This window comes from Lycorma delicatula, chromosome 1 (genome assembly GCF_047948215.1).
Source record: "Lycorma delicatula isolate Av1 chromosome 1, ASM4794821v1, whole genome shotgun sequence".
In the NCBI taxonomy this organism is placed as follows: Eukaryota; Metazoa; Arthropoda; class Insecta; order Hemiptera; family Fulgoridae; genus Lycorma; species Lycorma delicatula.
The window spans coordinates 213,666,274-213,679,377 of NC_134455.1; the positions used below are offsets into that span (position 1 = coordinate 213,666,274).

General features: G+C 32.0%; 1 protein-coding gene across 9 annotated transcripts in view; it reads right to left on the reverse strand.

Annotated features, from left to right (window-relative positions):
- The window catches only part of Usp20-33 (Ubiquitin specific protease 20/33), a 130,978-nt gene that overhangs the window by 61,878 nt on the left and 55,996 nt on the right, over positions 1–13,104 (reverse strand). For all 9 annotated transcript variants that reach the window (XM_075371893.1, XM_075371884.1, XM_075371900.1 and 6 more), the window contains 2 exons: positions 5,113–5,378; positions 713–836 (listed from right to left, as the gene is read on the reverse strand). In XM_075371893.1, coding sequence (XP_075228008.1) covers positions 713–836; positions 5,113–5,378 — 390 coding nt within the window. The remainder of the gene's footprint in view (positions 1–712; positions 837–5,112; positions 5,379–13,104) is intronic.

Here is a 13,104-nt window from a genome sequence, read left to right on the forward strand (position 1 = left end):
CTGGCTAGTTAATATAGGGGTTAGTGTACCAGTTTTCAGCTGGGCTCAGGTATGATTTCTCTATTGAGCTGCTGGGACTTTTTTACCTATAATTTCACCCATCTCATCTTCCTCTTTAATATAAATGTAGAAGCAAGTTTAAAGTATTAATAATAATAATAATGTAAATATATATATTAAACATATTTATTTTTTATTTAATAACTGGCCAGATCTCTGGTACTGGTTGATTAACCACACAGAAAGGCAATGCCAACTATATGACCTATAAGCCTCCTTGAGAAAAGAGCATTCAACTAAACATATTTATAATGTAAAATATTTCATAAAAATTAACAAATTATTTTTATTCAATCAAATCTATTAATAAATATTTAATTATATAGCAGAAATAAATTATATATATATATATATCCTGAAAATAGCACGACTATTCTCAAGATTAATCAGCATCCCAAACCAGATTGAATAGTCTTAGTAGAAAGGCAGAAGTGAATAATTACCTGTTGCTTTCTTCAGATGATGAAAAGATATTTCTACACATCAACATTTTAGCATTTAAACCCCACCAAAATATAGTTCTACCTTACCTAAGTAATATCTTTAGCATAATTACCACAGGGACAAGCTGTTAACGAACAGCAGAATGTAAAAAAGATGCAACAGTTATGCAACAGAAGATAAAAAATATATTTTTAATAAAAAGGTTTACCATGTTTAGGTAGTGTGGGAGGATCAACTAAAGGTACTTTAAGTTCTTCGTGCAGTAAATCCATAAAACACCTTAGAAACTCTTGCGTATCATGCTGATGATATCCCCTGAACATAGGATGAGCCTGTAAAAATACATTTAAAAAAAAATCAACAATAAAAAACATAAGTTTTAAATTCTAAAAATGATTATGTGAACTTTCTACCATCATAATTAGTTCTCCTAACTGAAAAAAAACAAAAAAAATTGACTACTTGTTCCAGCAGTAAGTACTCATAATAATATGATATAATCTAAGAGTAAAATTTGTTTAAAAAAACACAGAATTAGTCTGAGATCCACCTTTTTTGTAGCCCACTTGGTGAATGAAACTTCTACTACATAAAACAAAAAAATCAATGAAAAAACACTCGCTTCATACTCACAAGAAAGAAACCGCAACACGAACTTTTCAACACCAGAAAGAGCACAGAGCTCAGAATGAATGATAAAGGACTGGAAAGACTGCCAGGTTTGAACAATCTCTTTGAAGGGACTTGGACTATGGACTAACTAAAGTGATTCCTGATCCCTATGTGGTCATAAAAGATGGAAAAAATAAATTAAAAAGTATAAGGAACATTAAAGTAACTGATAAAGCCACTTTATGTTGTGTACTATTTAATACATAATTTAATGATGTGAACTCTCTTGAGAAAAAACACATACGAGATCTGTAAATAAAGTAATGAGACTAGTTTTTTTTTTTTGGCAGCCAAAGTGGCAACACTGTAAAGTAACTACTAAACATATGGTTATATGAACAGCTGATTTATATTAGTTATTAATATTTTTAGTCTATTGTGCCATTTGAGATGTAAACAGACTTTTTGTGAAATGAGTTTTTGTTGTGCATTACAAAAACAAGTGACACTAATTATGAGCAACATTGTGCAATCAAGTTTTGTGTTAAACTCTGTGAGAATGTTACTGAAACTTTTTCAAAATTGAAAGGGACGTATGGAGATGATGCTCTGTCACAAGACCAAGTTTTTAGGTGGTTTAAAGCATTTTCAGATGGCTGGGAATCAGTTTTGGAAGACTGTTAACATCAAAAAGTGACGACAATGTTGAGCGAATCAGAGACTTGATTCAGTACGACCGGCAATTAACTGTCAGAATGACTGCAGAACAATTGAATTTAAACTGTATCATAGTCCATCAAATTTTGACAAACAAATTGTGCATGAAAAAAAGTGTGCAAAATTGGTCCCAAAAAACCTCACTGTTGAACAGAAAAACAACAGGGTGGAAGTGTTCCATGATCTTCTAAGGCAAATTGAAACTGATCCTGATTTTCTAAAAAAAAATGTTATTACTAGTGATGAATCTTGGATCTTGAATACGACCCAGAAACAAAACACCAGAGCAAGGAGTGGCAAACTTCAAACTCACTACGTCCCAAAAAAGTAAAAATGAGCAATCAAAAAGCAAATCCATGCTAATTTGTTTCTTCGATAGTAATGGCATTGTCCATAAGGAGTTTTTGCCTACAGGACAGACTGTAAATCAATATGTTTACTGAGAAATTCTTGAAAGACTGCAGAAAAAAATTGCCCACGTGAGACCAGCCATCAAAGACAACTAGGTGCATCATGATAATGCACCTTGTCACACTGCAACTTTCAAAGTTTTTGGCAAAGAAAAACATTCCTATAGTTCTTCAACCACCTTAATCAAGTGACTTGAGTCCCTGCAACATTTTTCTGTTCCCAACTTTAAAAACCACTTCAAAGGACACCATTTTGCAACAGTAGAAAATATTTAAAAAATGTAACTGACCATCTGAAGGATATTCCGGTTTCTGAGTTCCAACACTGCTATGAAGGGTGGGAAAACCTTTTGAAGCGTTGCATGACTTCCCAAGGAAACTATTTTGAAGGTGATAGGAGTCCATGTATAATTGGATTGTAAATAAAAAGGTTTTTCTGAACCAGTCTCATTACTTTATTTACAGGCCTCATATGATTTGCTAGCTGCATAAGGTAGTTTGTTAGTTATAAGATTATTTTCAGTTTTTAGTAGGAACAGTTAGAATTAAATGATACAAAAAAATGTCTTCCAACAAGTTACTAATTTATTAAATTGTTAATCTTATTTTTAATTTCATTTATCTCTTCTGTTATTATAGAATTTTTTTTTACATTTACTTTATCTTTAACTTTTCTTTCATTTTACTAATACGAGGGCTGTTTTTTTTTACACCTCCAAAAGGCTAAAAAAAAGACACATTGACATAAAATGATTTTATTACTAAAAGATGAGTAGCATCTAACTTATTTTTCTACATAATTGCCAAAACGATTGAGACATTTGTCGTATTTGACACCAACTTTCTGATGCCCTCTTCAAAGTTTGCTACTGGTGAGGTTACGGTACATCTTGACAGTCTCCTGAAGTTCTTCATTGGTGGTGAAGTGTTGTCCACCCAACCATGCCTTCAATTCTTTAAAGAGGTGAAAACCACTAGGTGCTAGGTCTAGACTACATAGTGGATGGTTGAAAACGTTCCACTTGAATTGTTTCAGAAGGTTCATCATGTTAGCAAATGAGGTTGTGGATCAAAACCACACTGGATGAGAACATGCCTCGTTTCTTCTGGATTGCTCTGTGGAGGTGATGTAAAGGTTCACAATAAACTTCCTTTGTTATTGTCATCTACTCCATAAAGTCCACCAACACACCTTTATGGTCCCAAAAAACTGTAGCCATTGTTTTCCTGTTGCTCAGTGTCTGTTTGAATTTTTTTGGCTGGTTTGGAGAAGTGCACATCTGCACAGCCACTGCTTAGACTGTTCTTTGATTTTTGGATTGTCATACTGGATCAAAGTCTCATCACCAGTAATGATAGACTTTAAAAACCTTTCCCCCTCATTATTGTAATACGTGAGACACATTAAGGCTGACGCCATTCTGTACATTTTTTGATCATCACTCAACATTTTTGAGACCCAATGTGCACACAGTTTCTGGAATCCTAGGTCTTTAGTCACAATCTTGTATAGAGAAGACCTTGAAATATCTGGGATGTCTGCAGAAAGTTCACTTACTGAAAACCTCCTTTTAAAGCGGGCAAAGTCATCAACATGCTCAACCAGGCATACCAGACAGTAGTAACTGTAACTTGCCCACCTTTGTCATGGATGTCCGTTCTGCCTTCTTTAAATTTCATACACCATTCCCATACACTACCATCACAATCATAGTTTTCACTATATATTAGGCTTATTCTGCGATGTATTTCAGCAGCACTGTACCTTCTGCTTGCAGAAAATGTATCACACTTCGCAGGAGCATCGATTGTAGCGGCCATGTTGAATTGCTTGTGGCTCAGCTCACACAATGCAATGGAGAAATTGTGGTGAGAGGGGTGACACAATCGTACGATGTGCAGACCTGGCTTCCGCCTATCTCTTGCTTACTTAGATGCACGATCAGTGGTTGAAAAAAAATAGCCCTTGTAATATTTTTATTTATATTAACTGTCTTACATTTTTCATTTTAACATTTTATTATTCAAATCATTAATGTAAAAAATACAAAAATATTATACTTAATACAACAATAACTAATTTTCTGATAAGTATAAATGTAAAGTAGTGTGAAATCATAACACAATATGCAGTAGAATCTGCTTGAAATACTAGAAATGCTGCTAGTAAATGTTAAAGACAGAAAGTTTGAACCAAATAAACTAAATAATTAAGTTAGATAAAATTTATTATCACCAAAATCAAAGGCAAAAATAAGTTGTTTTATTATTGTTTGTTATTTATCATGATTAAAATTTAAAAAAAATTAATAAAAAAAAAGTTTATATATTTTAGAAGCTTAAAATAAGGATATTCTGGTATACATAAATAACATTTCTGGTTTTTTTTTTAATAGAAAGATATAACAGTTTCTAACCACAACTTCTGATATCACTTTTAAATATCCAGAAGTTAGGTAGCAAAGAAAAGTACGTAGCCTGACATAAGAAGTCATAAAGTTATGAGAATGAAGAAAGATGTACGGCAAGTAAAATAAAAATTAAAGGTTGCAACAGCAAAGGTGATAAAAAAAAAAAAACAGGAAGTTAATGAAGAAGTGGAAATTATACAACCTATAAAAAAAAATTAAAAAATGAAGAATATTCAATTGTAAGGAATAATTGAAGTGTTTAATAGTTGGAAATTAGAAAGGTGCATCTTTTCTTTAAAGACATCGGTAATTACATTGATCCCAAATAAAAAAGGATGTAATAAATAAATCATTTTCAAACCTTACAAGAAAAATTATTTAATTCCTAAATCAGCTATTCTAGTTCTGTTTGTAAAGTTACTTAATATCACTAAAAAAATTATCAAGTAAAATATTACATTTCTAATTCCATATAATATTCCAGTAGGAGCAACATAGCCTCTTCTTTTACGATCCCACAGTTCCTGCATAAGCCGATGATATGATTTACTCAATGTTAGAGGTTTCTTATTTCCATCACCAGTCCCTGATCCAGAAGTTGTCGATGAAATAGCCGATATGCCACAACCAAGAAAAAATTCTGTTAACGGTGGAGTATTTGAAAGAGCTTGTAATGCTGCATTCATGTAACACGTATTGCCAATGTTCTGAAGGCCAGTTAACCCTGCACAAATTAGGTAAAAAACCATTTACAAACCTTAATACATTAATTCAAATACAAAATTATTCACAGTTCTGGAAAACAAACAGAATATTTATAGAAACAACCCATGGTTATAGTTAACTGTTATCAAAAAATCGTTACAACACCCCTGAAACATTAAAAAAGCTCATGAGTTACAATTTGCCATCTACAGAAATTTTTTACATTAATAACGTTGTAATTTTTAGTCAAAGCTCAATAGTGTTAGCCAATATTCCTGAGCATTTTTATGAATATTTTGATCAAATTTCTGAAAATCAATTCAGCTGTTTACTTTATAGAAGGAAACGTTCAATTGTGTTATCAACTGAGATTTAAAAAAAAAAAAAACTAATGATTTTAGCTTAAAATTAAATGTTAAATGTTACACCCTTCTACAATCTAAACAGATGAACTGAGTTATAAAATTTGATCAAAATATCTATGAATGTATATAAAATTTATTATCATTATTATATTGATATCTCAGCCATTTTGAGAAAATGGCTTTTACTTCATTTTTCAAATAATTTTTTTTATTGCCTGATCAATCAGCCAAGACATCTAATAAGAAGGCTGGATGATCTACAAGTGGTACACGATGGTTGTGTAAAAAAGTACTCTTTTATTCTGCAATATGCAATTAATGTTTAGGAAACATTTATTTAAGAATTTTTTAATTAAACTCCTACTTTTTTTAACAAATCTGCTATATCGGCCAAGGTAAAAAGGTCTGTCCTTTTGAAATACAGTTCTTATTTTGGGTTCTGAACCAAATAAATTTTGGAAAGTTAACTAAAAATTCAAGCCTGAGACAACAGTGTTGTACAAGAAAAAAAATTCACCAATCATTCTATCAAAAGAAATATGTTATTTGATATAATTCACATAGTCAAGAAGATTCTGATTTGGAGGATCTTTACCTGAAGTTATTGATGACAGGGGTAAATACCTCTACAGAAAGCAAGGGTAAGCAAGGTTCATTGAAAAAATCTAACTAATCTTCAAACAAATCTTCATTATATAATACAATGCGGAAAAAAATAAAATTTGGTGTTATACTAAAGTGTTAGGAAAAACTAATATTCAAATTATTTTCAACCAGTGTAAATTTAAACAGTGTTATAATATAGGGTTGGCAGTGATGTTCATAGAATGGAACTTTAGTGGGTCAAAAGCTGTAGGAATGGTTGTGTAAAATTCACCTCTGGTGTTATCTTACTACTCATAGAACAAAATATCAAAACTTTTGTCAATAAACCATTTTTTTTTTTTACAGTAGTTTTTTGACTGTGCAAACTCAATAAAAGTTTCTTGTTCAATTCAATGTCACCATCCAGTATAGTTTGAAAGGAATACAACAATAGTGAGAAAAATTTTAAAATACTAGATCAAATATTTAGAGAAAAGCTTGTGGAAGGAAAACAACTGTATATACATTTGAAAAAAATTAAGGAGTACTAAGATGTTTGGGAATAACCTTCTCTATTCAATGTTGACATTTTCAATCACTCTGTGGTTATCAAACCGAGAATTTTACATTTAGATCAGAATGTTTGTCCTTACAAATTCATGTGTGATTGTGCAAGCGAGAATTTTACATTTAGATCAGAATGTTTGTCCTTACAAATTCATGTGTGATTGTGCAAGCGTTACACCAATGCAATCTGAAATTCAAAAAATTTATGCCAAGAAAATAATAGAGATGTTAACAGACAGTGTTGTTATAACAAGTGACAAGTTTTGTCTAACAAGTCACAATGTCTAACAAAATTTCCAAACATGTAGTAAAATATGATGAAACACAATGTCCATAACATTACAAACATTTATTAACAAAAAAAATTAAGATAAAATTTCTAAATAAAAATAAAAGGTTTTTGCTACTGGTTACAAGCAGTCGACAACTGTACAAGTACTCCTAGCACTGTAATGTGTAACTATGAAATATGGATTGGCAAATTCTACCATAAATAACCTGGACCACAAAAAAATTTGTTTTTTTGTTTGTTACAAGAATGTTAATAACTGAATTTTATAGTATTTTTGATGCTGATTTCAAATATCTAAGTGGTTTCTTTCTACAAGGCATAGTGTTTTTATAAGAAAAAAGCAAGTTGACGTTTGTATGACAATATTATACATGCAATCTCTACATGCCTAAAATCTACTTCTTTTGGATTTTCTGGTGTAGTTTGCTGTAGGCACAGAAGTCTTGAGATTCCAAGAGTAGTCAGCTAGCATTTTTGAGTTCCAATTTTCATTGGTAGCATGTTTCTGTGATGAATATTTCCTAGTGAAAGTTTCACAATTTTCATCATTTACACCTCCGAGATTGGCAGAGAAAAAATTCAGATGAGAATCTAAGAATCTGATCTTTGGTGATACATTACATCAAAGTGATTTATACTTTTTAAGAAGCTCAGTTATAAGTTCTTTGTAGTTATCTGCCATATGATTTTTAAGGAAGTTGTTTACAACATTTTAAAAATATTTCCATGCAACAACCTCAGAGTCAACTAAGTTGTAAACCAAGTAACACTGCTATCACTTTCAGGACTCCTTAAAATGCCACAAATGTTTCTCACACTGAATTACATCCAACACAAGTTTCATATTTTCATATGACTACATGTGAACTGCATGAGCTAAAGGGATTTATGGGATATTATTTCTACCATAAAAGAGAATTGCTTTCAAACTATGCTTTGAGGAGTCAATAAAAAGATACCACTCATCAGGATGGTGCATAAAGCTTCTAGTAAAGATTTCACATCATTACAGTAAATTAAGTCTCATACTGGAAGAAGAAACATTCAAATTCACACTCCTGTCATGGAAAGCATTTAATTTAATATTATACTGTAAAAGATTCCCATCTTTTCAGTTATGATGTGAGAATTTCTGCTTGATTCTTGGATAAATTTAGATCACAGATAGGATCATTTAATTCTGTCTGATTAATTGTGTTCCAGTATTTGTATTTTCTAGAAATACCGGGTTGTCTCTCCTTTGTTCATCATCCGATAAACCTGCACAACCTTTACACATCAACAGCTGCATCTTCGTCCAATTCCCATGTTTCTATAGTATTGGAATTGTAAACAGTGGACTATGAGACAGTAGTCTTATAGCAGAGGGAATATCAACATTTCTAAGCTGTTAATAACAGGGGATAACAGTATTCTTAGCTATTATCCCTGATATTTTCATTATACAAAAATAGCAGTCAATGAAGTGATCCTTCGATTCTCTTCAAACTATTGGAATTGCAAATGTAATTACAATGGTTTCCATTGGAAACGGATCTCATTCCAATGAGATCCATTCAACTAACCATCAACAGTGTTACTCATGAATTGCAGAAAATATGAGGAGCCTAGGACCTGTCCCGATCAACTACTTACATCCAAAATATTGATCATATGATTTTCTTATGCAGAGTTATATTTCTCCTCTGTGACTGATGTATCCTCTCCACAAATGTAGCAGAAACTGCATAGAATTTTGACTAAAAAGTTCACTGCAATACATTCACAAAATGCATTGCAAAACTTTAAACACTTTAAAGTATATAACACATTACTAGACACTTTAATGTAGTATATACACTGACTTTACAGGGAAAAATAAAATCACCAATTGGTAGGAAAAGTAGCTAAATGTTACATACATGAGAACTCACACTTGATTGATGTAGTTCAAATTTTTTCTTAACCATAACCATACATTATTTATTGTTTACAGTATTACATCCAGGACTGGGTCACCAAAAGAAAAATTCATATAAGCTCTGACTAATATGAGACATAATTACAATTAGAAAAAAAAATGATATGAATAATGAGCATCATTTTAATTAAAGTGTAAATAATAATACTTATTTTTCATGGCTATTTATAAACTCAGATAAATTACAGTTAATTTATCAACTGCTACAATAAATAATTAAATAATATATAGTACTTACAATGTTTATGCACATGTACTTACTGGACAATTGGAATAATATTACAAAAGTCCTGAGGCCGATAGGGAAATTCTGACTTCATATTCAGAATCAGTGTCCAAAAATGAATAAGATTCAGAAAATATTAAATACCACTGTCGACCAGTATATGTCTTTCTTTGCAGAAAGTATAAATTTTGTACAGATTACTTTAGACAATGCTCACATATGACTGATACATGTCATCACAGACTTTTTATTACCTGCTAAGTGATAGTGATTTCAGTAAGATAAAGCACCTATCCATAAATTAATAGATGTAATCTGGCAAATGTTTTCTAAGTATATACCAGTCCTAGCTTGTTCAATAAATCGATCACAAAATATTCAAGAACCAAAATCGCAAGTATGAGTACAGTAAGTACTAAACACAACTTTGCTATGCTAAAGAAATGCAGATGTAAGAGCAGATATCAATTAAATGACATGATTTTTCAGCAAAGTAGACACTTCTACTGGAAAAAAAAAATCTCTTATCAGTGTATAAATATGCACACTATTTTTAGTGCACTTCTTTGCAGGGTGATTTATTATTCATGTCTTGTTTACATGTCTTATCAGAAATTCCTAAATATAGAGCAAAAAATTAAAAACTGTCACAGTAAGTGCATCAGGGCAAATTTCTGGTTTTAGTAATCTCAAAAAACATACCCAAAAACTCAATTTTTTGCCTCTAACTTCAATTCCTGTGAACTTATTTGCCTGAAAATCAATAGACTCTACTCCCAACAGGTTATATCATCCCACCAAGTTTTGTCAAAATCTGTTAAGATTTGCATCTGGTGGAACAAATGAAAAATATATTCATACTTATATATAAAAACATGACCAAGCATGGTAGTAATCTCCAAATTCTTTGGAAATCTGCTAAAAACTGTAATCAAGATAGCTGCAGTCTCTAAGTATTTGGTTGTGTCAATCATGATATTGTATTAGTAAAGTTGAAAATATTAAGAATATTTGGGATATTGGATTAAAAATTATGTAAATCCAACAGTACAATCAGAATTTAATATGCCAACATTGAATTAATCAGCTCCTAATAAATGTTTTGTCATACTATATTGTTAAATGACGTTTCCTATATTAATAATAGTAAGATTTTTACATTTTGACAATACGAGGTGCTACCCAAAAGTTTGGGGAATTTTACCATAACTTACATACTGCCTCCTTCAAACTAATCCCATTGGGCATTGATACAGTGATCCCAGCGTTTTTCCCATGATTCCATGCATCCCTGGAAGTCTGCAGGTGTAAGTGTTCAAAGCACATTCTGCGTTTCTTCCTGAATCTCCTCAATTGTGTTAAAACGACTGCCTTTCAATTGAAATTTTATTTTCAGAAAGAGAAAAAAGTCGCACGGAACAAGGTCAGGTGAATAGGGTGGGTGGGGAACCACTACCGTCTTTTTGGAAGCCAAGAAATTCCAAACGGCTAGTGATGTGTGTGCGGGCGCATTGTCATGGTGCAGAACCCAGCTGTTGTTACCCCACAGATCTGAACGTTTGCGGCTAATGCTTTCATGTAACCGCTTCAAAATTTCACAATAGAACATCCCATTGACAGTTTGACCAAGAGGAACAAATTACTTATGGATAATGCCTTTCATGTCGAAAAAAACAATCATCATGGACTTCACATTGCTGCAAACTTGGCATGCTTTTTTTGGCCGCGGTGAACTTGGCAACTTCCACTGTGACAACTGCTGCTTAGTTTCAGGGTCATACCCGTACACCCATGTCTCATCACCGGTTATGATGTTTGAGATCAAGTTAAGTCATCTCTTGCTGAATTTTTCAATTCACTACAGACAGCTACGCGATTTTGTTTCTGGTCGCTGTTCAACAGTCTCAGTATGAATTTTGCAGCAATGCGTCTCATGTTCAAATTACCAGACAAGATGCATTGCACGGACCCATATGACATTTGTACGATTGCATAAACATCATGGATTGTTTGTCTACGATCTACAACTATAGCCTCTCGCATTATTGCGATGTTTTCTGGTGTTGCGCTTGTTCACGGTCTTCCTGAACGCTCATCGTCATCTACTATCATTCGTCCATCTTTGAATCGTTTTTACCACAAAAAAGTTTTACTTTTGCTCATAGCATTATCACCAAATGCTTCCACAAGCATGCGATGGATTTCTGCACCAGTTTTTTTAAGCATAAAGCAAAATTTGATACAGGTTCTTTGCTCTTTAAAACTTTTGCCATTTAGAACTTCGCCGAAGCAGTAAAACAACATTACACAACCGCACAAAAGTCAACAATGCAGTCTCTCACCGTCACAGCTGTTAGAACACTGATTCACAAAGAGTACTGTTAGCCACATCTAGTGGCAGCAGGTCGTAACAGCAATGGTTCGCGCACAAAATTCAAATTCCCCGAACTTTTGGTAGCACCTCGTATATCTTCATTAAAAAAAAACCCTATTGCAGTGTAATTAGGTATTCTCTGTAAAGATGTTCTTGATAGTTTTGTGAACCAGTCTATTTAGATAATAATAATTTCAGCATTATGAGAAATCAGCACTGCTCAATTTTGCTGATTCAATCAAGATGAATATGAACAAATACACTTAATTTTTTATGAAACTAAATAAAATTTCATCCCCAATAATAAAATATGAAAATATGATGTGGAATCATAACATATATTAGCATAATGTACAATTACTATGTATTATTAATATATAAGTACAAATTTAATAATAAAAAATTAATATAAATAAAAGTCTAAAGTATGATCAACTGAAACAAATTATACACCAAAAATAGAATATAGTTTATGCATATACTACCTACTACTTCAAAAAATAATTAAAAATTGCTAACATAGTTAAAACATGTAATTTTGATCTTGAATAAACTTTAAATATCTTAATATATATTATCCAAATAATATATTATATATATATATATATATATATATATATATATATATATAATATATATTATATTAATATACATATATTATCCAAGGATGGATTTTAGTATATCTCATTATGTTACATGATAACACAGTTCATAACTTTACAACAGCAAACATATTCAATGAAAACACTGGGTGATTCAAAAAGGACTTCACAACTTTAAAAACATATAAAAATTTATTAAGTAACTTACAGATTCAGTTGAGGTCTCAGTTCATAGCAAAACGCATCAAGTTTTGACTCACATAGTTCATTAATACTGAATTCGGCCAACAGTGCTGTTACCAGTGTTGTTAAAAATAATAACATTTACTGATTCGGAATGTGCTCACTGTGTGTTTTGGTTTCAAGGTTTGAAGTCAGGAACTGCAGTTCCAACATAATTTTCATATAGTATGTTAGGGAGCCTCCTAGTAGGCATGCAATTTACTCTTAACACCAAACCTTCTTGAGACTGGTTTTTGTGCCTTAAGCAAACAAAAACTGTATGGCACGTTCTTCTTCCAAGAGGCAACCATACATGGTATCATCTAGGTGGAATTTTCTAATTCCTAAGACAATGATAACTAAGTTGAATGCAAGGTGGACTTGCTGATTATCATCAGCAAGTATCACTTCACTTCTGCCGAGATTTTCTTGATACTCAATTCCCAGGTCACTGGACTGGTCGTGAAGGTCCTACTGCCATGGCCAACTTGGTTCCCAGATTTGACCCTGGTAGATTTTTTCTTGTGGAGTTTCATTAAAAATCGGGTTGTA